Genomic DNA, 1,994 nt, shown 5'->3' on the forward strand with positions numbered 1-1,994 from the left:
CCCCCCCACCCTCCTCCCGCCGCCTCACCCCGTTCCAACATTAAAGCGGAGCGGCCACTTCCTCCGCCCGGGCTCCGGCTCCCAGCAGTGGACCACTGGCTTGCTAGTCGGCATTAGGCTGGCATGACTGTGCCTTCCCGTGCGCTGTCGCAGAATTGCATTCAGCCCCTCCGCCTGGAGGACTCCTGCCTGGATAGTTATGAGGGCTTTAAGCCACTCAATAGTGCTGGGACTGATATTCGTTCATGCCTGGCAGGTGTGAGGATTGAGTAGTGTATTACAGACCAGCTCAGTGCTATAGCCTTCTCGACCGCCTCGGTGCTTCCATTGGAAGAAAGGACGTTGGAAGAAGGCAATGGATTTGAGGGCAACGTGCCTCTGCCAACTTGGACGAAGGAAGCTGGAGCTTCCTTGAGAGGCCAGGGTGATGAGGCCGCTTTGCCTCTGGGCCTTCGTGGCTAAACTGGAGGATCCATTGCCAGCCAAGCACCGTGAACCTAAGTTGAACATCACCACCTTTTGTAGGGGGAGGCGGCCCGCCTGGATGGGGAAGGGTTTGGAAATGGAGCAGGCAAGCAGCAGTGCCTGAACATTGGGACATCACGGCTGTCCTCTCGCCTCATTCACCCGTTGAGCATTCCCGTGCATCTGTTTTCCTACTGGGCAACTACGAGATTGGATGTTGATCCTTGGGCTCAACATGCCCATTGTCCACGCGCTCACTCCCTTGATCGAGCAGCGAATGGCGAAAAACCTCCCACAGGGTAGGTTTAGTCCCAATTGCCATATTTAGCGAGCTTTGAGCCCAGGGGCACGCGAGGGAAATACCTAATGGCCCAGGCAACCACGCGGAGGTCTCCTCAGCTAAGCTCTCCCAGGAGAGGCCTGAGAAGTAGAGAAGGGAAGGAAGGAAAAGTGTGTGAGCATTGGAATCCATTACTCACCGGTCACCTGCACCGTCTTGCGCATCCATGCATAGGGGCTGTGGCGGCTCCTGCTGGGGGAATTGGCGTCTGCGGTGCCGGCGTCGATGGGGACTAGCGACCGGCCAGCCGGGCCTGGCAGGCAGCCGCCGCTGCTTCCGCCGCCTACGGGGCCCAGGTTGCTGTAGTTGGGCAAGTCGAAAGCGGCGGGGCTCGAGGTCATGTCGTTCATGGGCACTGTGCCCATTGTACTGGACGGCCCAGGGTACGCGCTCCAGTCGTCTCGGGGGGGACTGTAGGGTGAGCCCCAGGCTCCCAGGGATGGCCCGTGAGGAGCCATGCCGGGCATATGGGGATACCCCACGTAGTGAGCGTAAGCCGGGGCTGCAGCAAAGTTGGAAGCTGGCAGCGGACTCCCACCGCCCCCAGTGCCGCCCGCCCCAGCTGTGCCGCTGCCCCCAGGGCTCCTGAGAGTGCCCGGGTACATGCCTGCTTCTTTCTCCAAAAGGCAGCTTCCGTACATGGTGGCTAGGACAGAAGGAAGGAGCTCCCTAAGCCATCCTGAGTTCCAAGGCTCCAACCCAACTTTGAGAAGCAGCGGAGAATAAATCTATCAGTAGGTAGTTGTGCAGCAAGCTCCTCTGCGCCCCTCAGACTACTCCATGCCACGTTTCCTACCCCGACGGTTTCCAGGTGACTGGTAGCCCTCTATAGATGGGCCACCAATGGTTGGGCTGACGTCAAGGGGCTTCAGGCTTTTACATAGCATTTGCATTCAAATGAAGGGCCATTTCACTTTCACAGGAACTTGTTCACTCTATGCTCCCTCTCCCCCAGGCTCGCTGCCTTTCTGTCTCCTCTTTCTTGATTCTGTCTCTCTGGTCCCCATAGTATCAGTCTTGCGCTTTTGGAGGCAGGAACTCCTCCAGGGATTTCTGACCAGCTCCCTCCAAAGTCAGAGAGATGAGCAGAAGCAGGGCAAAGTCCTGTTCTCTGTCTTTACACCGCAGCAGGCTCCTCCCTTTCACTGATCTTCCCAGGCTAAGCCTGCATCTTCCATCTCTCCTCTGC

General features: G+C 58.2%; 1 protein-coding gene across 1 annotated transcript in view; it reads right to left on the reverse strand.

Annotated features, from left to right (window-relative positions):
• The window catches only part of CDX4 (caudal type homeobox 4), a 14,082-nt gene extending 12,636 nt beyond the window's left edge, over positions 1–1,446 (reverse strand). Inside the window, exon 1 of the mRNA XM_012664112.1 lies at positions 945–1,446. Coding sequence (XP_012519566.1) covers positions 945–1,446 — 502 coding nt within the window. The remainder of the gene's footprint in view (positions 1–944) is intronic.
• Positions 1,447–1,994: the final 548 nt, after the last annotated feature.

This window comes from Propithecus coquereli, unplaced genomic scaffold (genome assembly GCF_000956105.1).
Source record: "Propithecus coquereli isolate 6110/MARCELLA unplaced genomic scaffold, Pcoq_1.0 Scaffold86, whole genome shotgun sequence".
Lineage (NCBI taxonomy): Eukaryota > Metazoa > Chordata > Mammalia > Primates > Indriidae > Propithecus > Propithecus coquereli.